Source organism: Lissotriton helveticus, chromosome 7 (assembly GCF_964261635.1).
Source record: "Lissotriton helveticus chromosome 7, aLisHel1.1, whole genome shotgun sequence".
In the NCBI taxonomy this organism is placed as follows: domain Eukaryota; kingdom Metazoa; phylum Chordata; class Amphibia; order Caudata; family Salamandridae; genus Lissotriton; species Lissotriton helveticus.
The window spans coordinates 81,540,195-81,562,818 of record NC_136068.1 but is presented as its reverse complement, the minus strand read 5'-3'; the positions used below and the strand labels follow the sequence as shown (position 1 = coordinate 81,562,818).

Genomic DNA, 22,624 nt, shown 5'->3' with positions numbered 1-22,624 from the left:
TCAACTGCGTCCATGTTGTTCCTCTACAGCAAGACTACAATATGATACACACTATTAGAAGGAAGCCATTTGATGTGACTGATCTTAAGACTTCAAAGAGATAAAACTGGCCGTATTGAATCATCCATAGCTTTGCCAGATAGCACACAGATAAGCGTGCTGAAGGCAATCGAAGGGTTCATTTGCACTAGGACTGTCAAGTTCAGAAGAGCAGATTTTGTTGTGTGAGCTGCTCTGAATCCTGATTGCTTACAGCCTTCTGAGTTGTCATTTTGCCTTTAAAGTGAAAGGTACCATTTGGGCAGACGATGGGTATGTTAGATCTTTAAAGAAAGGTTTGAGGGACTGAAGGTACATCACCACAACATAATTGAAGGTCTGATCCTCTGCGCAGGACTCAGAGCTGTTTGGGCCAGGGGATCCGGGAATTTGTTCCAGTTCTATAAATGGCAGAAAGGAATGAAAGGGTAAGGAAGAGGGATCAACTATTGATATGCTGAACTGATAATGACCTAAGGATTGGAGCATGGTTGTGATTTGTGCCCACCACGTCAGCACCAATATGGATCAGGGATGCCTCAATCACTTTTATGAAATTGGGCTACTCCATTCATTCTTCCTGGATGGACAACATAAACTCTTGACTGAGATAACTGAGACTTCCTAGGTTTGATCCCCTCACTAATACTAGGTCAACACAATAGACCCTCTTATGAGACGTGTTAGGAGTTACTTGTTGCCCCTTCACTGCTTCTTGGTGGACCCCCATAGACCCATGCGTAGTGATGCTAATCTAATCCCTCCGAATCAAACTGCACTGAAAACCATTTTATTAAACTGACATTGCCTCAAATGATATTACTAAACTGGAATAGCAATGTCCCTGAGAGAGAGAACTCTGTTGGGAAGAGTCACTCTTTGTCCCATGGTCAGACCATGCTTTACTATCTTTCACGTGGTCGCCTCCTGACCAAAATTATCCGGTCAGATTAACTAGGAAGTTGAATCGGATCTGGTCTAAACTTTCTCTGGATGACTGGGTAGCCACCCTGAATAAGTACCCCCCCTCCCTTGTGTGATAATCCCATCATCGCTAACGCATCTTTCAACAGCTGGATAGAGACTTCATTGGATCTTACCCTCCCCAAATCAGATGTGTGCAATCTTATTGGCTCTAATAAAATGCCATGGTACTCTATCAAATTAAAAAGGCTTAAACAAAGCTGCAAGCGGTCTGAAAGAAAATGGAGAAAAAAAGTTTCTGTCAACAATAAAAACGATTACAGATTGGCAATACGGACATACAAAAATCAATTAAAAATTGCACAATCCTCCTATTACCAAGCTAAGATTGCTGCTGCAGCCAACTCCCCTAGGGAAATTTTTAAATCATTGGTCACCCCCCCATGTCCTCCCAATGAATCATCGGACCCCCAGAAACGCTGCGATGAGCTGGCCAATTTCTTCGCCTCTAAGGTGGCGAATATCTACTCAGCCTTTCACCCAACCGACTCCACCCTACCCTTGATAACACCCCCGTTTCCTGCAGTGCTTGAGTCTTTTCCACTGCTTGACTTAGCCACTGTAGAAAGATGCCTTGGGAATCTTAAATCTGATTCCCCCTCAGATGCTGCTCCTCCATCTGTCCTTAAACAGGCCTCTGCGACTGTCTCCCCAGTTATTAGGGACGTTATCAACTCTTCCCTTGTTGCGGGTTTGGTTCCGCCACTGTGGAAACAGGCTAGAGTCAAGGCACTTTTGAAAAAATCCAGTCTAGACCCTGAAGACTGGTCAAACTACCGACCCATATCTTTGTTGCCTGAGCTTGGTAAAATCGCTGAGAAACATGTAAATTCTGCATTATCATCGTTTATTGAGAACAACGAAGCCTTGCATCCCACCCAGACGGGATTTAGAAGTAGGCAGGGCACAGAGACTGCCTTGGTTATCGTAGCTGAGGAAGCGAGAAAAATTGTGGATGCAGGAGGCTGCACTGCTGTGGTCCTGTTGGACCTCAGCGCAGCCTTCGACATGATAAATCACCTGCTCATGATTCATCGCTTGAGGGAGGTAGGAGTCACAGGGACTACTCTTAAATGGTTGCAGTCCTTTCTTTCTGATAGAACCTTTACAGTGTTCGAAGAAGAAGCAATGTCGAAACAGCTTCCCCTGCATTATGGCGTTCCCCAGGGATCTTCGTTGAGCCCCACCATGTTTAATATCTACATGAGGCCGTTGGCCGACGTGGTTCTTCCCTGGGGAGTTCAGTTGGTCACCTACGCCGATGACACGCAGTTGGTTGTCTCCCTCTCTAGGGTGGATGCGGTCGATTCAGGAGTAAACAATCTGTCCCCCTGCCTTACCAAGGTTCTTGCTTGGATGGACGCCTCCTTCCTTAGGCTCAACGGCTCAAAAACGGAAGTTATGATGCTAGGGTACAATGCACCCATCAACTTTGACCCTGGGTGGCCTGAGAGTCTTGGCCCCCCTCCCACCCCGAAGAATCACATCAAGAGTTTTGGGGTCTGGCTCAATCCTACTTTGGGTTTTCGAGTGCAGGCGCGTAAGGTGGCTGCCACATACTATGGTTTGCTCAGACTCTTAAGGAAGGTTCTGGCGCTTCTACCGCCTGAGGTTAAACGCCTCCTAGTCCAGTCACTTATCTTATCCCGCCTGGACTATGTTAACGCGGTCTATCTGGGTGCACCGCTAGGCACCATTAAAATTTTACAGTCTGTCCAGAACTGCGCGGCCCGTCTGCTAATGGATGTCCCTAGACATAGCTCTGCGGCACTGCGACTACTCCATTGGCTGCCGGTGCAGGAAAGGGTCTGGTTTAAGGCCATGTGTATGGTCCATAAGTCAACGACTGATAATGGCCCGGCCCTCCTACGCCCTATGTTTCTTCACCATCAGATTCCTCGAGTTCTCAGATCCAACCTTAAAAACCTACTGACAGTCCCTAGGATCAAACGTACTCACATGGGTGGCCGACGATTCTCATTTCATGCAGCTAAATTCTGGAATCAGCTCCCCGAATGTATTCGGCTTGAAACTAACCATCTTGCCTTCAGGAAACGATTGAAGACCTTTCTGTTTCGCTGAGCGGTGATTACTTGTCCTTGGTCTAAAAGCGCTGGGATGCCCCCGGGTAGCCATGCGCTATATAAGCCCGTAATCATTCATTCATTCATTCATTCATTCATAACAGAGCAAGCACAATGTACTGCACAGTAAATGGAAACATCTCACATGAGTAACAAATCAGTGATAAACCAGTTATTAGTGCGCTGCTGCTACACAAATAATTCCATAAACCTGTTAGACCTGGCCTCGTGGCGTGGTACCCCCCAACCCTCAGCACCCCGATAGTTGCCCCTGTACAGCAGAAACCCCCGGTCGTCCCATCTTTTGTCCGCCCCCGCTCCCTCAATGACCCTACCGATAGGACGACCATCCCCGTATCCCGCCATCTATCTCCCCGGTACCGGACGTCCCCAACCCGCATCAACCCCGAAGGCCTCCGGTAGCCCTCACCCTTCCCTAAGATCCCGGACTCCATGGCCCCCTGCATGACCCCGGCCCCAGCGAAACCCAGGCACCAGACGTGCCATGCCCGGCTGGGGGGTAGAGGGCTTCCTCTGAATGAGATAGGGTGGAGTAGTTTCGATCACACCTCTGGCCTCCCCCTGAAGACTGGTTTCGATCGCCCCTCCGACCTCCCCGAGAGCGGGCCTCATGCCCTGCTGGGTGTTTAGGAAACCCCCGGACCCATCTTCAAAAGATCAAAGGGCCGGATAGCAGGAAACCCCGACAATCAGCCCTGGGCACCAGATACTCGCCTGCGAGGGCTCGGATTTCAAAGGGGAACAGGACTATAACCAGGGCCGCTCTGGAACTAGCGGGCATAGGGATCCTGGAAGAAGAGAGCCCTGCTGACCTGGTCGCTGCTCCACCATCTCACGAAAAGATCGCTACCCGAACTTTGGAACCTTTGTGAGCCCTGCTGACTCGGTCGCGGCTCCCTCGAACGTTAACAACCTCGGCGTGAGCCCTGCTGACTTGGTCGCGGTTCCCTTGAAACCTCACGACGCTGCAACAGCCTCGGCTTGAGCCCTGCTGACGTGGTCGCGGCTCCCCAAGAACTGAAGGACACTCCGTTCACTCGTGCCCGAGCCCTGCTGACCTGGTCGCGGCTCGAGGAGTACTCTGGTCCGGCTGGACCGACGACGCTACCAAAACAACGTAACTCGAGGAGGGTGAATGGAGCAACCAGTGCGACCGATGCCTACAACAGCCCGTATCCCCCGGCTCGAGGATTGAGAGCCGTGCGCCGGATACGCGTCGTACTGGCCCCAATACTGTGACTGTCCCGCTTCCCACACCCCTGCAACCAAGAACTTACGAACCCTCGACCTAAATGTAAATATTTGACTATTTGACCTGAAAGTACCTCATAACTACTGCTTGATAAAGAACCTTTCATTCAGTAATCTCTGTGTGGTGTCCATTTATAGAGTGGTGGAATCTCAGCGTGTACGATCCTACATAAGAAGCCCTCCCCTGTAGGGCCTCACGCCTGTGCTCGGCAGCGTTCCTGGGAGAGGCGGGTCACGGGGTGGTCAGGAGAACGACCTCTGTCCCCCCTGGGATCGCCCCTTCTAACAAAACCCTAATCAGGTTTTCCATAGTCACACTAGACGCCAAGACCATCTGACTCTACACCCACAATATGACCCCTTCAGTCACAAGCCCAGTATCACCTTTGCACCTGTTCAGTCCAATGCACCTTCTCAAAATTCAATTATTTCTCCTCCAATCGATCTTTATTGTTTTATGCACCATCACAACATAAATTCAGATTAGCTAGAGTGACTTTTACAGAAAAAAACACGAATTCCCTGCCTCCTGCATCTTGAAGACTCACTATTCCCACTTCACCCCATGGTCTATTTAGCTTGCTGCATTCCATGGGGTGTATTATGAACAACCCCTGTATGTTGGGTGAAACGAACAATCATCTAGTAATCTCATTAACTGCTACAACTTTCCAACAGTGAATTTCAATACTATGTACTGCACTTCTGTTCAGCAAATACATGTGCATTCAATTTATATAAAGAACACTGTCCCTTTCAGTTCAAATGCAGTGGCTGAACAATTCGACAGGTGTTTGGCTTTCTAACTGGACTTTTTCACAGTGATGGCAGGCCACATTCATAAAACTGACACCCATGTAGGGCACTCCTAAGGGGAATTTTCTCTGGTCCCAAGAAGAGAATATGAGATAATAACCTCCTCTGTCTGTCTCAAAACCATCATCCTCCTAATCCAGACACTGATGCAGGAGACCATGACTAGAGACTGCAGTCTTTGGGTCCACCAGTGGAATTGGCAACATAAATTGTGTTTTCCCTACTTCAATCCCCTTTAGTCATCAGGTAACTTAGAGGTTCATTGTAACAGCTTGTATCTGTCTTGACAGATCCCATACCTAAGTAGTTGGCCTCATGCCCTCCAGTAAGGCGGCTAAGTGAGAAATAAAGAGGAAAATGTGTTGCTGAGTCTATTAGAGACTGCAACAGTTGCATGTGAAGAAAGAAGCAGGGATCTCCAGTCAATATACACTATCATCATCCCAAGACAAACCACTTGGAAGCATGATAATTTTACGAATAGACACATTATGCATACATTTAACACACATCCCTTGACTGAAACTTACGTGTGTGTGAGCTTCAATTTCTTCTGGCTGCTTTTGACCGTTTCCTCATCAGAGTTCTTCACCTTCGACCTTGCCTTAGCCGCCTTTTTCTCTTTCTGTGCCCGGCCTTCTGAGAGAGGTATAACAACGAAAAAACAATTCAGCAGTGGGGGAGTGAAGGACATGAAGGAGAATCATTACCTCCTTCTTTATGCCACCCTGGTATTACCAAACGTGAACAGCAAGGGATATGGCTTCCTAAACACTTTGCGTCATTTGCCAGCAATTCCCATGAGAAGGATGATTCACACTGTTTTATGGGGGAGAAAAAACCCACTATAGTCCCGATGACTAAATGGACACCTGATCATCTCATGCAGCCCTAGGAGAAGGCGAATTCAGCCGAGTGGAGGGAAACCCACCGCTAATGGACTATTTTGTGGTGCAAGGGGCAAGGAGATAGGCTGATGACGCAGACCATGGCCTGTATCTAATGTAGGGGTACATATCTTGTGTTGAGCAGGGAGCTTTCTTCGAACAGGTAGTGTATACCTCAAGACTAAGTGTCACAGACAGTAAAAGTCAAAGTATGAGGACCGTGCAGGGCGTAAGGGAGGTGCAGGTATCTGCCTGCCTGCAGTCTAACAATTGTATCCCATTATCGAAACAGGGGCGCAGGCTGCATCAACTCGTGTGACTGCACTGCATAGACTGGGGAGCTTAGAGTCTTTAAGTGCCTTCATCAGCATTACTCCTTAGAAGTGTACATTCCTTCTTGAGGAGCACAGAGCAAGTCTTGGTAGAATCAGATTAGGCATGGAAAATGTTAAGCAAAGCAGGTTTCAGCCTTCATTATCCTCTGGCCATAGACCATGGACCTATCCATGTAGACCACAGAGGCATCACTTGTATGTGCGGTCCTTTTCTCGGTCCACCTGCAACCTTGTGGGTGTACATCTCTCCCCCCATCCGGGGGGGAACAAGGCTAAAGAAATACATTCTATCTGCGCCTGGACCGCACCCAGCACACCAGACCCTGGTCCTCAGACCTTCCACTGATACGACGCCAGCATCCTCCACTCCCTCGACACTGGACGCTACACCGCCAGCCACCTCGCATCACTGAACGAGACCCACAAACTTTTCTAGACCCTCCCATAATGCTCGAAACCACCACACCACACCCAACCACGCCACACCCCAACAGATCCTGCTCAACTGGATCCCGCTCACCACAGACGACACACTCAAGACCATGATGAGCATCCACTCCGGAGCCCCCTCTTACCCATGCCTGCCCTAAATCTTCCTACTAACAGACACCCCATTGCACCCATGCTTCAGCGCACCATCAACTGCTCCATTGAGACCGCCACCTTACCCGATGACTGGAACATGCGGACCATAAAGATTTCAAAAACCTCAGACCCATCCCCCTGCTCAGCTTCCTAGCCAAGGTAATCGAGATGGGAGTTCATCAAAGCGAATCATGTCGTGGACATCTCCCAATCCTGCTTCCGAACCAACCACAGCAATCCTCGCCGCCACTGAAGACATCCGCTCCCTCCTTGACTGGGGGAAACCGCAGCACTCATTCTTCTGGGCCTCTCTGCCACCTTTGACACAGTCTCCCACTGCACCCTAATCAAGAGACTCCAAAACGTTGGCATCCGCGACAAGGCCCTGGAATGGATCCACTCCTTCGTCACCGGTTGAACACAGCGAGTCAGACTACCTCTGTTCCTCTCAGAACCCACGGAGAATAGCTATGGCGTGCCCCAGGGCCCCTCCCGAGCCCCACCCTTTTCAACGTTTACATGGCCCAACTCGCAGCCTTCGTCAGGAACCATGGACTCAACATAGTCTCCTACGCCATCGACACCTAGCTGAACTTTTCTCTCACCAACAAACCCACAGCCACCAGGACCAACTTCCGCCGCGGGATGAAGGCCAGACAGTTACCGCAAGCTCAACTCGGACAAGACCGAAGTCCTCATCGAGGGACTCACCCCCTCAGCTTGGGATGATTCCTGGTGGCCCACCGCATTGCGAACCCCTTCACCTCCATGGACCAGGCACGAAACCTCTGCATCACACTGGACTCCTCGCTCACAATGAACCATCAGATCAACGCTGTCTCCTCATCATGCTTCCCACATGCTACGCCTGCTTCGAAAAACATTCAGATGGATCCCCACAGAATCCAGGAAGACGGTCACCCACTCACTCCTCAGCAGCAGACTCGACTACAGCAACGCACTCTACACCGGTATCACCTAGAAATTTCTCAGGAAACTACAGAACGTTTAGAATGACGCAGCCAGACTGGTCCTCAACATCCCCCACGCAGCAACCATGTCACCGAACACCTTTGAGAACGCCACTAGCTCCCAGTCAACAAAATAATCACGTTCAAGCTCCTCACACACACCTACAAAGCCCTCCACGATGCAGGACCAGCATATCTGAACCACCGCCTCTCATTCCATGTACCCACCAGACACCTCCACTCCACCCAACTGACCCTGGCCCTCGTCCCATGGTTCCACAAGACTGAAACCGGAGGAAGATCCTTTTCCTACCTCGCCGCCAAGACCTGGAATACCCAGCCTCTTCACCTCAGGCAATTCCCGTCGCTGACCAATTCAAGAAGGATCTCAAGAACTGGCTCTTCGACTGAACCCCATCACCCAGATGGATCAACATCCACCCCCCTCCCTCAGTGCCTTGAGACCCTCAGGGGGGAGAACCTGTGATATAAAAACCCCTGATTGATTGAATCTTTGAATCCACACAGGAAGTGGTAGCATTCATTGCACTGCATGGGCACATTCACAAATCGTGGAGGGTGTGACTGGTACTAACCTCTGCTCTCCTGTAATCTAAGCGGCATTCCCCTCCTTCTTTGTATGAATCAAGGTAGTACTCACTTTTCTTGCCTTTGCTGGAAGAACTGTCGTAGTCGCTAGAGTCGATCTGCTTCTCTTTCAGGTCTGCCTCAAAGCGCGCTAGGTCTGTGTCCAAGCGCCTGATGTGTTTATCCACCTGCAGAAAAGCAAAAAAGGATGAGCTGATGCGATCAGCTGAAGGAAATGCTTAGCCCAAAGAATAAGGTTGACAGAATGAAGGGTGTGAATGCCCAAGAATCCAGTTCTGGCTTTCTCCATACACTCACCATCTCGTATGTTTGCATTGCCAGCTGCACCTTGTCATCTCCAAACTCCTTGCATTTGCCGTAGGACTCCTGAATCTGTTTCAATAGGCCCATCTTCTCTTCTGAACTTAAAGTCCGGGCATTGGCGATGTAGCCCGTGGCAAGCTTGTCGATCTCAGCCTTGAGGTCTGTTTGATACAAAGATGGACATGCCTTAGCATCCAATTGCTCAAAGGGTTTACTCGTGCAGATCAGGTCTATCACATCTCTCAAGGGCAGTAGAATGTCCAGTTAGAAGGAACATACCTCCATGCAGTGTAATAAATATGTATGTGTGTGTATGCACACACACACACACACACACACACATATGTTTGGAGTAGACACCACACTTACCTTCTGTTCGTTGGTCTAAATCTCTCATAAGCTGGAAATTCCGCTGCAGTTCAAAGGGAAGATTCTCAATACCTTTGGATGTGGAAGAGATAAGAGGAATTGCGTTATACAAAGCAGAGAGAGATGTCCTCTCTATTTAACTCACCAACCAAGCCCCTATATTAATTTTGTGACCTCACCTAATGGGAGAACAAACCCCTCTACCAGTCTAAGGTAAAAGTATCAACTCCAATGTTACTGCTCCAGTACATCTCTCACCATTCGAGTAATAAAGCAATGCTTGAGCCCAGGACACCCTCACCCAGGCTGATATATATTCAACCCCTCCATCGCTGCTTGTATATGCAGATAAGATCTATTCATCTGTACTCCAGATAACAATTTCAGCTGATACTCTGGCATTTGTGACCCTTCCATGGAACAGTATCATAAAGTAAATTTCTTTTCATTGATTAAACTTCAATTCAGCAAAGATATAATTTGTGAACTGGGGAACAGTTGGCACCTTCTACAGTAATCGTGCATTCTTAGTGTCTTTGTGGCACTACCTAGATCTGCACTGTATTCACCTTAAGGTCGCCGTTGTCACTAACGCCCCCGTGAGTGTAGCCTTTAGGCTAGTTCCAAGTGTTGGGGAGAATATATAGCCATAGGACAAATGTGTGTCCGGCTTTTCTAAGCTGCATTCCCAACAGAGTGAAAACATCTACCCACCCTATGGGTCGAAAGAGATACACATTTATTCCAAAGCAGTGTAATTTATGTCTTTGGTGGCAAGTCACTCAACATATAGCTACATTTCTATAAAACTTCATGCATGGGTCCGTAGTGATGATTACATTTTAGATCATTAGAAGGACTGAGCATTTCTGAGAAATGCATGTGTGCTCCAGAAACCAGGTGTCTTTTCCTTCCATCCACTCTTTCATGTCATGTTCTTCACTGTGATGACCATGTTCACTCGTTTCCTCCCCATCTGCTACACAAACAACCAATATAACAAAATATGTTCATCCTTCCCTCTTTCTTGCTTCCATATCCCTCTTCCTTTCAAACTCAGAGGGTGTATGCAGTCTAAAAAGTGGTTAAGTCCAAGTCAACATAACATTCCCTCTCTCAATTTCATTTCTTTTATCTTATCTTACTCGAAAGCCCGGGAAAGCTTTGACAGCACAGCACACTCTGATGTTAGCCATGAAGACTACCCACTTAATAATGATCACCCTCCTTTTTGAGTGGCTTGATGATTGATGTGCTACAGGTATTATTTTGAGGTCCCACGGAAGCTGCGACTGCACAGCACAAGCTGTTAGGCACGAGGCCTACTCAGCTAACCCTGCTCCCACTCCTCTTTGAGTGGCCTGGCGATCAGAGTGTTATAGACAAGAGTTTGTAAAAGAATAATTGCCAGGGCCCAATTCTTCCTCGAAGCCTGCTGGCGAAACCAATGAATGCCGTGCTTGTAAAATACCAAGGTTGTATAGTCTTGATTCCACCTCATGTCTCTTCCACCAACACACTTTTGCTGTCCCTTTATGACATTCCTGCAGGTTCTTTTTCATCCTGTGTCTTTGTCGCTGTTTTTCTAGCTCTCTGAACCTCCTCCTTTTCCCTTTTGCTTCATTTCTCTGTTGTTCTGGGTCAATGTCTGAGGATTACAATTAAATCCTGGTCCCTGAAGAAGACAGCCGATGTGCCCCACCTACAACCACTGGCTCAAGTTAAGCATTGGCTACAGCCATTATTTTTAGGTCTGATTGAAACACAGCTTTTGCTGACTGTTGTTAAAAGTATTATTATGGACAATACCAATATACACAGTGGGATTAGAGTGACTCCCACTGCTCATCATTGGATGGTGTTCTTGTCAATTTAATTTGCTTTCTTCTTATTCAATGGCTTTTCTTCCTTTTCTTGCGTTTGCCCGTCCCTGAAGCATACATTCTTTTACCATTCTTTTGAACAGGTGACTTGTACCCTTCCTCTTCTTAAACTGCGGGAACTACTTTTTCTTTTGCCTTTTAGCAATCCATGGGAGTGCATTTTTTTTGCTCTCTCCTGTGTGTCCTGCATCCTCCTTCACACTCTAATCCCCACTCTCTCCATGTTGCTTCCCACACCCCTGTTCATCCTGCTTGCTTTTTTCATAACCTCACCACCTCTATCCTCCCTGCTGCCACTCTAAAACCTGCTTCTTTCTTTGACCCCTGTTCTCCCTGCCTCTTGTTTAAAAAAAAATAACTTTTTAGGATGGCCACCAGGCAGCAGCAATTTACTACCAGACACTACTTTTGGAAATGTGCTTTTCCATAAAAAAAATTTTTTATTTACCGCTTCCAATAATTGACGTACATGTCATGATGAATAAACATGTGTATGTCATCATACCGGGATCACATTGGTGTGATGTTGCATGCATGCATATACATCAACTTTTTTTAGTGCCTAAGATTAGCATCGGCAAAGCTATTAAGTCTGCATTGTCAAAGCCTAAAGGTGAGACCTATTAGCCTTGTCAATGCTTATTGTTCTTGCACGAATGTCAAAATGGGTCATCAGATGTTGGCTTTTTTTCTCCCTGTATCGCTGTACCTCTGAAGAACTCATTTCTGCCCATTCTTGAATACGAGGCTGCAGGTTATACTACTTCTGTGCCCAACCCCTCTTCATATGTTCCACACGACCCCCTGCGGTGACTACATAGGCTGCCTCTGCACACCACAGGTATCTTCTTATGTCAGCAGTAGAGTTTGTATTCTCTCTGAATTCCCTCTGCCTCTTATCTGTCTTTCCCTTGACATGCCTCATCACTTGCTTAGATTTTGCCTGCTCCTTCCTAACCACCATGTTTGTGGTAGCTACAGCAAGTTTTTCCTATGCTTCCACTACCCGCTCCTCCATGTTTGCTTCCTACCCCCTTGCATCCTATACCTACACTGCTCCTTGCTGATAACCATTCTCTGTCGACTGTTGGGAGGTCACGTAGGGATTTACTGTCATCACTCAGCCATGTTGTAACCTCTCTATTATTATTAGGAGTTTGTACAGCACAATGCTACTCAGATGAGTGTCCCGGCGCGAAAGTTTGTTAACCACTAGTCAGAAGAAATTATTTGGAAAGCCAGATTGTAGGAGAGTAGGGTCTGCAATCCTATGATCACCCAGATTTTTGCTTTTTTTGCTGCACTGGTTTACGACTTTCCCTGGCTGTGGGCCTGCTAATCAGACCCACAGCCTAGCTGTTCTCTCTATCCAAATTGTACTCAGGTACTGAATTGGCCCTGGGCCCTCTCCAAGTCCCTGTACTCAGGGCTGAGGTGCACCCAGAAGTCTCCCAGGGGCTGAAGCATGTATTATGCCACCCCTGGATTGACTAACTAAAACTGACACAACTGGCTGCACGACAGCTGGGGCAAGGTGGTGTACACACCCTTTGCTTTAGATATAGTATACCTATATCTAACCCTAAAATGGACACACAGATCTCCTATCAGTCACTCCTATGGCAGGCCTTGACAATCCTGAAGGCAGAGTGCTTGGAATCGTGTGAGATGGTGCTCTGGCATGAGCTGAGCCTGTCTGCGGCTTTCGGGATCCATCCCTTAGCCGTTTCCATGATATCGCATACCATATACTCTTAAGTGCATTATAATCCTCGCGGTTATGTGCCAACTCTGGTATCGCTTTATCAAAACATGTCGAGTAAGGTGTCATACGAATTGGAATACTAACCCCTCGCCAATTCTGGCGACGGGGTTAGCATTCCACCCTTCTAGAGGGACACGACATGCCTGTAACCTATAACCCGGTTAAAAGTCAGACAGAGCCTTAGCATCCACAAAATGGATGCTGCCACCGAGACACAAGTCTGCCCTCCTGCTGCTGGGAGTCCTCCCAGAGCAGGAGATAAGGACAAAGGGTTTCCTGCCAGGGGCGGTGCCAGCACCGTCCCAGACAGGGTTTTGTGTATTGTAGGTAGGCAGGGCTTTAGAGGAAGGTGACTGCAAGTAGCACCCCGGTGCTCACTGTGCATAGGCCGGCTTGAACCAGTTCCAGGGTCACTCCAGACCCTGTGCTGGGGAAAAGCCCGCCAAGGAAGTGGGTGTAACCACCCCCCCTCCTGGTCCCACCCATAGGGCAGGACCTAGACGCGTGCCAGCCCCTTTTTACAGGATAAAGGTAGAGACTGGCCCCCTTCCAAATCAGATCATCTTTGAATCCTGAAACTACTTTCTGCGAAAGGAACTCAAGACTTCTTCCTAAGATTTCTCCCTTGTGACTAAGGAGTAGTCACCCTGCATCCGCAGGCACCATCCAAGAACACTGCGGTCTGCTGTAAGTCCTTCCTTCGGAATCCGACTGCCCAGCTCGACGAGAACCGGCTTCCCTGGCACCTCTGACCTCTACCCACCTCTACAGCCCAGCTGAGAACCGTGGGTGCGACGAGACCTCAAGGGACCGGCCATCTGCAAGACTGCACAACTTCTTTCCAGCAAGCCCGCCGAGTAATCTACTGGTGAGTGCTTTGGGGTCCGAGAAGCCCCGACTCTGAGCAGCTCCAGCTCCGAAGTGCAGCCCCCCAGCATCTCCACGATCTGCGTGGGGCCCTTCTGCTTTCCGCTGCTCACCGCGTTGTTTGGCTACTAGCCCGTTGGCTTGTGGCCTTCCTGACGACGCCCGACGACATTTCTGCTGCTGGTCTGGTTGCTCCAGACTGGCCCTTGCTCCCTTCCCGAAGAGGAACACCCTGGACCCTCCTGGTCCACTCAAGACGCCATTTTGAGTCCACCGCGTGGGCTTGAATTAGCCAAGGCTTGTTGCCCACTCCTGGGTAACTTCGACGCCGACGACTTCAACCTTCGTGGGACAGCTCGCACCTCCATCCTGGTCGCCGACAACGCCTCCTGGTCCGAGAGACTGCAGAGCCCAGCAGTGCCCACTCACCTGACTGCGGTGACTTCGCCCGGTGCCATCCTGGTGCCCACTTAATCACTGGCTAGTGATTCAAGAACTTGGTCCCCTCTGCTTTCAGGTTTTCTTCTTCCTTGATCCAGGCTTGGATCCATCGAACTTTCCTTCACTGGTCGCCTGCCAGCAACTTCTTTCTTCCAGGCTCCTGGTCCGGCAACGAGATCCCCGACGTCTTTTCAGGCCTATGCAGCTGCAGCCCCTGGGCTAGGTAACTTCGGCACTTCGGTGTCCCAGCATAGCCTCACTATTCTAGGGTCAGGATCCACTGTCGTTTTCTTCCCACCAGGTCGGGTTCGCCCGTGAACACTAACTTTGTGAATTCTAGCTTCCATAGACTTTGTCCCGCATCCCGCGTGAGAGTGCACACTCTGCACCCGAGTTCCCTAGGCCTCCTGCTAGTAATCTAAAGGTTCAGTAGTCCAGTCCTAGCGATCCCAAAGCCTCTGAGAATCGTTACTTACCTGCTAGTAATTCGCATTCCACTTTTAGCGTATATGGTTTTTCGTGCCCCTCGGGCATTTGTGTAACGTGCTAACTTAAAAGTATTTTCGTAAGAGTTTTGTTGTGTGCTTAGCACCCTGTCCTCATAAAGAGTACAGGGTTGTTGTGATTCTAATAAATACATTGTTTATTTTCATAACACTTGTGTGGTGTCCTTTCACTGGGTGTTCAAGGGGTAATGTGATGGTAAAACAGCTGGCTTAACACGCCCTCTAGAGTCTTAGCCTTAGACTGCTCGTATCCATGCTACTAGGATAGCTGGTCTATAAGGTTGACTTACAACCAATCATCAATAAGGGTTGTTTGGACTGATATATAGTGATCACTAGAATAGTGAGCACTGCACATCAGGCCAACTTCTCACATTGGTGGCAGCGGTGGGATTTGAGCTTGCTGTTGTTTTACCACACATGCCCTAAGAATATCTTGTGAAAGATCACATAAGTACTAAAGGTACATATAACTTAGCTTAGAATACTCTGAGTTCTACTGAACCAGCTGTTGTAGCTCCTAGGGCCTAGCACACCCTAAACTACAACTCTAGCAAGGGATCAGTAGGCAAACATATAGTGTAGGTAAGTGCACCACTTACACCTCACTAGAAAAGCATGTCGACTCAGGGGGACTCTACTGAGGCTCCTCTGGTCAGTGTTGACCCTCCACAGGTCACGTCAAGATATGCAGCTCTCAGCTTTCAGGAGATGAGACAAATCTGTGTCTCCAGGAAACTGAAGCAGGGGTCTAACCCCACCATTCCCTTTCTGATAGGTCTCTTAGAGACATATGATGCCAGAAAGCTCTCTCAGTTACATGAGAGCATGCCAGCCTTAGAGGGAACCTCTGGGGATCCAGATCTCCACAACACTGATTCAGCAGTTGAGGAGGAGGATCAGGAGGTACTCTCTGGGGATGAGGTAGACAAGGGTCTTGAGGTAGTCAGAAGGCTAACTAGGACCAACTTAGACTTACTTGGGCTAGGATCTGGGGGCCCCCCAGTACTAACCCGAAGTGGGCCTAACCTTGGAGTTAGGAGAGATAGATCTCTTTCTAGGGACTCCAATAGATCTCTGCACTCTAATGCCTCTTCTCAAGGGAGAAGGAATCCTCCACAGAGGAGATTTACTTCCCCTCAGAGAAAGGAGCATGAAGCTAGGATGAGGCAAGCTGAACTGAGGATTGAAAGGGAAGAAATTGCCCTGGCCAAAGAGAAGCTTGCCCTGGCAAGAGAGCAGCAGATGAGTGGGCTAGCTCCCACTGGTGGCAGCAATCTCCCAAGAGATAGAGAGAAGGGTTTAGATACTAAACACCTGACTAAAATAGTGCCCCCCTTTAAGCAAGGGGATGACATCCAGAAATGGATGGCTGCTCTGGAGAGGGCCTGCACTGTGCAGAACATTCCCCAGAGTCAGTGGGCAGCTATACTGTGGCTCTCCTTTGATGGTAAAGGTAGAGATAAGCTCCTCACTACAAGAGTGGAGGATGCTAACAATTACCAGGTCCTGAAGAATACACTGGTTGATGGGTTTGGTTTAACCACTGAACAGTACAGGTTGCTGTTCAGAGACACCCAGAAAACTCAGTCTCAGGACTGGTCTGATTTTGTGGATTGTGCCACTAAGGCTTTGGAGGGCTGGTTGCTGGGTAGCAAGGTTACAGATTACACAGGATTGTATAATCTAATGATGAGAGAACAAATTTTGAACAATTGTCAGAACCAGTTGCTGCACCAGCACCTTGTTGATTCAGATCTGACCTCTCCCCAAGAATTGGGAAAGAAGGCAGACAAATGGGTCAGGACAAGGATCAAGCAGAACCAGAACCAGAACCAGGGTGGTCAGAAGAAAGCAGACCAGAAGGGTAATGTAAAGAATGAGCAAAATGACCAGAAGTCTTCACCAGGTCCCCAACAAACCAAAGAGGGTGGGGGTCAGGCTTCCCAGAAGAAGAAGACTCAAGAAGGCCAGTCAAAAAGGTGGTGCCAGTACTGTAAAAGTAAATCTCACTGGTTTAGTGAGTGCACCAAAAGAGGAGGAGGACAAACTCCTGCCACTACAGCTCCTAAAGCAACTGCACCCCCTAGTACAGTCAGTAGTGGTAGTGTCACTCCCAAGGCATTAGTTGGGTTAACCTTGGGTACTGAGGGGTCTGACAACTTAGTTGGCACACTCACTCAGGCTGTCCTTGTCTGTACAGGGGATATGGATATGTCCCCTGAAATAAGTCCCAATACTTTGGGCAAATACAGGCAGACACCTTTGATTAATGGCAAAATGGCTCAGGCCTATAGGGACACTTGTGCCAGTGTCACCATGGTGACACCTAACTTTGTGGACCCTGGACAGATCATGCCAGGTACTGATTTCCTGGTGACCAATGCCAGCAATGTCACTACTAGTCATAGTGTGGCAATTGTGGCTTTCTCCTGGGGTGGAGTGAAGGGACAAAAGAAAGTTGTAGTCAGTTCAGACCTCCCAGTTGATTGTTTGTTGGGCAATGATTTGGAGTCATCACAATGGTCAGAAGTGGAGCAGAGGACTCACATGGAGATGTTAGGCTTGCCAGCACATGTGCTTGCTGTGACTAGGTCACAGGCCAGAAGATGCCCCACTGAACAGGTGCTGGATCCTGAAATTATGGACCAGACACCTCCCAAGAAGAAGAGCAGTAAGGGTAAGGCTTTGCCTTCCCCCTTGCCCCAGGTTGAGGATCAAGTCTCTGAGGAGGCTGATCTAGCAGAGCTGAGGGAAACTGAGCCTAAAGAGCTTGAACTTGATCAAGTTGAGTTTCTGGGCTCAGGGGGACCCTCCAGAGCAGACCTGGGGAAGGAACAGTTGAGCTGCCCTTCCCTTGAACCCCTCAGACAGCAGGCTGCTGCTGAGGCTGCAGGGAATGCCACAGGTGCCCATAGGGTATACTGGGAAGATGGACTCCTGTACTCTGAGTCAAGAGACCCCAAGCCTGGTGCAACCAGGAGGCTGGTCATCCCCTTGTCTCTGAGAGGTTTCCTTCTCACCTTGGCCCATGAGATTCCCCTTGCAGGTCATTTAGGTCAGACAAAGACTTGGGACAGGCTTGTCTCACACTTTCACTGGCCCCATATGAATGAGAATACCAAGGAGTTTTGTCGCTCATGTGTCACTTGCCAAGCCAGTGGTAAGTCAGGTGGCACAACAAAGGCCCCCCTCATACCACTACCTGTGGTGGGGGTTCCCTTTGAAAGAGTGGGGATTGACATTGTTGGTCCAATGGAACCCCAGACAGCATCAGGACACAAGTTTATACTGGTGGTGGTGGACCATGCCACCAGGTATCCTGAGGCTATTCCCCTTAGGACCACTACAGCCCCTGTAGTGGCAAGAGCCCTAGTTGGAGTGTTCTCCAGAGTGGGTTTCCCTAAGGAGGTCGTTTCTGACAGAGGTACAAACTTCATGTCAGGATATCTGACTGCCATGTGGAAAGAGTGTGGTGTGAACTACAAGTTCACCACACCCTATCATCCACAATGCAATGGGCTTGTTGAGAGATTCAACAGGACCCTGAAAGGGATGATTCATGGGCTACCTGAACCTCTTAGGAGGAGATGGGATGTCCTGATCCCCTGCCTCCTGTTTGCTTACAGAGAGGTCCCACAGAAGGGGGTTGGCTACAGCCCTTTTGAGCTTCTGTATGGGCATCCTGTAAGAGGACCCCTGTGTTTGGTGAAGGAAGGATGGGAGAGACCTCTCAGAAAGCCTGCAACCAACATAGTGGACTATGTACTTGGTCTCCGCTCCAGGATGGCTGAGTATATGGAGAAGGCATCTAAAAACCTTGAGGCCAGCCAGGAACTTCAAAAAGCTTGGCATGACCAAAAGGCTGTACTGACTGTGTACCAGCCAGGACAGAAGGTGTGGGTGCTGGAGCCAGTGGCCCCAGCAGCTCTGAAAGACAAATGGTCTGGGCCCCACACCATCATTGAGCAAAAGGGAGAGGTTACCTACTTGGTGGACCTTGGAACTCCCAGGAGCCCTCTCAGAGTGCTCCATGTTAACAGGCTCAAAGCATATGTTGACAGGAAGGACATGAGCTTGCTCATGGCCACAGATGAGGGACAGGAGGAAGAGAGTGACCCTCTCCCAGACCTGCTCACTCAGAATCCTGATGATGGGTCAGTTGATGGTGTTGTCTTTTGTGGCAGCCTCACTGAACATCAGCAACAGGATTGCAGGCAAGTTCTGCAATCCTTTCGACATATGTTCTCTCTGACACCCAGCCAAACTGATTGGTGTACCCATGATGTTGACACTGGAGACAGCCTGCCTGTCAAGAGTAAAATCTACAGACAGCCTGATCATGTTAGAGACTGCATAAAAACTGAAGTGCAGAAAATGTTGGAACTGGGAGTCATTGAGCCCTCAGATAGCCCTTGGGCTAGCCCAGTAGTTCTAGTGCCAAAGCCTCACACCCAGGGTGGTAAGAGAGAGATGAGGTTTTGCGTAGACTACAGAGGCCTCAATGCAGTCACTAAGACTGATGCCCACCCAATCCCAAGAGCAGATGAGCTTATAGATAGATTGGCTTCTGCCAACTTCTTAAGCACATTTGATTTGACAGCTGGGTATTGGCAAATCAGGTTAGCTGAGGAAGCCAAACCAAAGACAGCATTTTCTACCCCTGGAGGGCATTATCAATTTGTGGTAATGCCCTTTGGACTGAAAAATGCACCTGCCACCTTCCAAAGGTTGGTGAATCAAGTCCTCACTGGGCTGGATGACTTCTGTGCAGCATATCTGGACGATATTGCTGTCTTTAGCTCCACCTGGGAGGATCACCTGGTCCACCTGAGGAAAGTGTTAGAGGCCCTGCAAAAGGCAGGCCTCACTATCAAGGCCACAAAGTGCCAGATAGGGCAGACACAGGTTGTATACCTGGGCCACCTTGTAGGTGGAGGCCAGGTTCAGCCACTGGAGAGTAAGGTACAGGCCATCAAGGACTGGACTCCTCCAATCACCCAGACTCAGGTTCGAGCTTTCTTGGGCCTGACTGGGTACTATAGGAAGTTTGTCAGAAATTATGGGTCCATAGTGACCCCCCTTAATGACCTGACAAGCAAGAAGATGCCAAAGAAAGTTCAGTGGACAGCAAGCTGTCAGAAAGCATTCAATGACCTAAAACAGGCCATGTGCACAGCACCTATCCTCAAGAGTCCAGATTACTCCAAGCCATTCATTGTCCAAACAGATGCTTCTGAGTTGGGTGTGGGAGCTGTTCTGTCTCAACTGAATTTTGATGGTAATGATCAGCCTATTGCTTTCATTAGTAGAAGGTTGACACCCAGAGAGAAAAATTGGTCAGCTATTGAGAGGGAGGCCTTTGCTGTGGTCTGGGCCCTGAAGAAGCTGAGGGCCTACTTGTTTGGCACTCACTTCACCATTCAGACAGACCATAAGCCCCTCTTGTGGCTAAATCAGATGAAGGGTGAAAACCCCAAACTGCTTAGGTGGTCCATTTCCCTACAGGGGATGGATTTTACAGTGGAGCATAGACCTGGGACTGATCACAGCAATGCTGATGGGCTCTCCAGGTATTTCCACTTAGAGCAAGAAGACTCACCTGGTCAAGGTTAGTTTATTGTCCCAAAGTTTGGGGGGGGGTCATGTAGGAGAGTAGGGTCTGCAATCCTATGATCACCCAGATTTTTGCTTTTTTTGCTGCACTGGTTTACGACTTTCCCTGGCTGTGGGCCTGCTAATCAGACCCACAGCCTAGCTGTTCTCTCTATCCAAATTGTACTCAGGTACTGAATTGGCCCTGGGCCCTCTCCAAGTCCCTGTACTCAGGGCTGAGGTGCACCCAGAAGTCTCCCAGGGGCTGAAGCATGTATTATGCCACCCCTGGATTGACTAACTAAAACTGACACAACTGGCTGCACGACAGCTGGGGCAAGGTGGTGTACACACCCTTTGCTTTAGATATAGTATACCTATATCTAACCCTAAAATGGACACACAGATCTCCTATCAGTCACTCCTATGGCAGGCCTTGACAATCCTGAAGGCAGAGTGCTTGGAATCGTGTGAGATGGTGCTCTGGCATGAGCTGAGCCTGTCTGCGGCTTTCGGGATCCATCCCTTAGCCGTTTCCATGATATCGCATACCATATACTCTTAAGTGCATTATAATCCTCGCGGTTATGTGCCAACTCTGGTATCGCTTTATCAAAACATGTCGAGTAAGGTGTCATACGAATTGGAATACTAACCCCTCGCCAATTCTGGCGACGGGGTTAGCATTCCACCCTTCTAGAGGGACACGACATGCCTGTAACCTATAACCCGGTTAAAAGTCAGACAGAGCCTTAGCATCCACAAAATGGATGCTGCCACCGAGACACAAGTCTGCCCTCCTGCTGCTGGGAGTCCTCCCAGAGCAGGAGATAAGGACAAAGGGTTTCCTGCCAGGGGCGGTGCCAGCACCGTCCCAGACAGGGTTTTGTGTATTGTAGGTAGGCAGGGCTTTAGAGGAAGGTGACTGCAAGTAGCACCCCGGTGCTCACTGTGCATAGGCCGGCTTGAACCAGTTCCAGGGTCACTCCAGACCCTGTGCTGGGGAAAAGCCCGCCAAGGAAGTGGGTGTAACCACCCCCCCTCCTGGTCCCACCCATAGGGCAGGACCTAGACGCGTGCCAGCCCCTTTTTACAGGATAAAGGTAGAGACTGGCCCCCTTCCAAATCAGATCATCTTTGAATCCTGAAACTACTTTCTGCGAAAGGAACTCAAGACTTCTTCCTAAGATTTCTCCCTTGTGACTAAGGAGTAGTCACCCTGCATCCGCAGGCACCATCCAAGAACACTGCGGTCTGCTGTAAGTCCTTCCTTCGGAATCCGACTGCCCAGCTCGACGAGAACCGGCTTCCCTGGCACCTCTGACCTCTACCCACCTCTACAGCCCAGCTGAGAACCGTGGGTGCGACGAGACCTCAAGGGACCGGCCATCTGCAAGACTGCACAACTTCTTTCCAGCAAGCCCGCCGAGTAATCTACTGGTGAGTGCTTTGGGGTCCGAGAAGCCCCGACTCTGAGCAGCTCCAGCTCCGAAGTGCAGCCCCCCAGCATCTCCACGATCTGCGTGGGGCCCTTCTGCTTTCCGCTGCTCACCGCGTTGTTTGGCTACTAGCCCGTTGGCTTGTGGCCTTCCTGACGACGCCCGACGACATTTCTGCTGCTGGTCTGGTTGCTCCAGACTGGCCCTTGCTCCCTTCCCGAAGAGGAACACCCTGGACCCTCCTGGTCCACTCAAGACGCCATTTTGAGTCCACCGCGTGGGCTTGAATTAGCCAAGGCTTGTTGCCCACTCCTGGGTAACTTCGACGCCGACGACTTCAACCTTCGTGGGACAGCTCGCACCTCCATCCTGGTCGCCGACAACGCCTCCTGGTCCGAGAGACTGCAGAGCCCAGCAGTGCCCACTCACCTGACTGCGGTGACTTCGCCCGGTGCCATCCTGGTGCCCACTTAATCACTGGCTAGTGATTCAAGAACTTGGTCCCCTCTGCTTTCAGGTTTTCTTCTTCCTTGATCCAGGCTTGGATCCATCGAACTTTCCTTCACTGGTCGCCTGCCAGCAACTTCTTTCTTCCAGGCTCCTGGTCCGGCAACGAGATCCCCGACGTCTTTTCAGGCCTATGCAGCTGCAGCCCCTGGGCTAGGTAACTTCGGCACTTCGGTGTCCCAGCATAGCCTCACTATTCTAGGGTCAGGATCCACTGTCGTTTTCTTCCCACCAGGTCGGGTTCGCCCGTGAACACTAACTTTGTGAATTCTAGCTTCCATAGACTTTGTCCCGCATCCCGCGTGAGAGTGCACACTCTGCACCCGAGTTCCCTAGGCCTCCTGCTAGTAATCTAAAGGTTCAGTAG

General features: G+C 49.4%; 1 protein-coding gene across 3 annotated transcripts in view; it reads right to left on the bottom strand.

The window, feature by feature from the left end:
- ING4 (inhibitor of growth family member 4) overlaps positions 1–22,624 on the bottom strand; it is a 64,469-nt gene that overhangs the window by 3,551 nt on the left and 38,294 nt on the right. For 2 of the 3 annotated variants that reach the window (XM_078651542.1, XM_078651544.1), the window contains exons 2-5: positions 9,255–9,326; positions 8,880–9,046; positions 8,635–8,749; positions 5,726–5,834 (exon numbers count right to left, since the gene is read on the bottom strand). In XM_078651542.1, the coding sequence (XP_078507668.1) occupies positions 5,726–5,834; positions 8,635–8,749; positions 8,880–9,046; positions 9,255–9,326 (463 nt within the window). The remainder of the gene's footprint in view (positions 1–5,725; positions 5,835–8,634; positions 8,750–8,879; positions 9,047–9,254; positions 9,327–22,624) is intronic. The other variant, XM_078651543.1, reaches the window with a different exon arrangement.